This window comes from Geospiza fortis, unplaced genomic scaffold, assembly GCF_000277835.1.
Source record: "Geospiza fortis unplaced genomic scaffold, GeoFor_1.0 scaffold11, whole genome shotgun sequence".
Classification (NCBI taxonomy): domain Eukaryota; kingdom Metazoa; phylum Chordata; class Aves; order Passeriformes; family Thraupidae; genus Geospiza; species Geospiza fortis.
Window position 1 is genome coordinate 1863957 of NW_005054304.1, and position 1730 is coordinate 1865686.

Here is a 1730-nt window from a genome sequence, read left to right on the forward strand (position 1 = left end):
ATCTCCTTTCACTTCTGTGACCACTTCAGCATATCATATTTTTTTAAGGTGTCTCTAAATTAACCACCAAATTATGGAAGTTTTTTTACTTCATTTCTTTTATCACCACAGGGTCAGCATTTCACTTGACAACCACTTCATACTTCTTCAGCTGTCAATGTAAAACATGATCTACTCTAAGTCTGCAAGTCCTCAGCACTATGGTACTATCAGGAAGTGCCCTTCCATGCACATCTTTTTTGAGGGAGACCCATTTGGCACAGCAAATTCTGCAGTCCCCCCTTTCTCTTCCATGTTGTGAAGCTGCTGGTCCCTAACTCCCAGTGTCCTTACTGGTGGATTAGATAAAGGTCTTCAGGTTCCCTTTCTCATCCAGGTGTGATTCAGCACTGCTTTGAAAAGGAAAGCTTCCAAACCAAAGCTCAAAGGATAGGCAGCTGAAAGCCTAGGAAGCAGGAGGCATTGGAAGGCCTACAAAAATCCCAGTTCTTCATTAATGCAAATCAGCTACACCTGGCACACAGTGTCACAGGGCGGAAGACTGTGGTGATAGCTGAGGTATTGAAAACAACCATCAAATGCAAATTCATTACAAACCCCTCAGTGTGCACCTGTGCATTTGGGAAGCAGGCAATGCTGAGCTCAAACTGTATTTTAAGACATCAGGTGAAAAGACTGGGGAATTCTGCTCCTCGTTCCAATAATTATCACGCGCCACAAACAAGGGGCATTTGTGTCATTCACAACACAATATTTCTGGTCCCATTTTGAGACAGTCAAGCACTGCTCTGTTCAGATTTGCAAGGTCTACATAACCTCAGCAGCTAAGTCCCATTATGAAAAGCTACTTAGGAACAACTCTGAAACACATCTGATTCCATAACATGCTTCTGAAAGTCAGGCAAGGTAGATAATTCCCTCTGTTAATATGGACTCTGATCACATTTGGAACTAGGGTGTTACACCTGTTAGTTTTAGTAAATGGTAGGATATAGATACCCTTTTTTCACAGCACCGGGGCTCCTTCTCTGAAGGCTGAAGCCACTGTGAGTCAACAATGACACTTGGGAGAATTACAGCATTTCCCTCTATTACAAATGGAAGGTAACCAAGAACTTCACAGTTCTTGCAGATGAAAAGAGCACCTGCTGCTTAACTACCACTGGAGTCAAGCCCAGCGCATGCAGATGGCAGCGCTCAAGGTGAGGGAGAAATGGATGGTCCACAACCGGGAAAAGGAGGCCCCACCGCCCCTCACACCAGCGGGCAACCCAAGCTACTTGCCCTTGCCCTCACGGGTTCTATGGCCGCCAGTTTTCACAAGGCGACCTGTCCGCTTTGATCCGGGTAGGAACAAGGAAGCTCACCCCAGGGAGTGCCCACAACCCACCACCAGGTCCCACCCGGACCTTGACACCCTCCTCACCTTCCACCAGCTCGTCCAGGCTGGTGAGCTTCTTGCTGCCATCGATGGTGTAGATGGTGCGGACCCCCTGGGGCAGGTTCACGTTGTCCGACAGGGAGCGGGTGAGCTCCACCAGGAGGGCGTCGAAGGAGCGGAAGCGGTCGGGGGAGATGGCGTACACCAAGCCCTTGAAGTACCTGTCCCCGTTGCGGTAGAAGCGGGCTTTGCGCGCCTTCTTCTCGGAGCTGAGCGCCTGCAGGGTGCGGGTGCGGTAGAGGCTGCAGTGCGCGCTGTGCGCCGGGCTGGGCACCAGCCCATTGCCCCG

The 1730-nt window shown here is 49.9% G+C and overlaps 1 protein-coding gene across 1 annotated transcript in view; it reads right to left on the reverse strand.

Annotated features, from left to right (window-relative positions):
• Positions 1-1730, reverse strand: part of DCLK2 (doublecortin like kinase 2) — an 80427-nt gene that overhangs the window by 77887 nt on the left and 810 nt on the right. The window contains exon 2 of the mRNA XM_005418203.2: positions 1427-1724. Coding sequence (XP_005418260.1) covers positions 1427-1724 — 298 coding nt within the window. The remainder of the gene's footprint in view (positions 1-1426; positions 1725-1730) is intronic.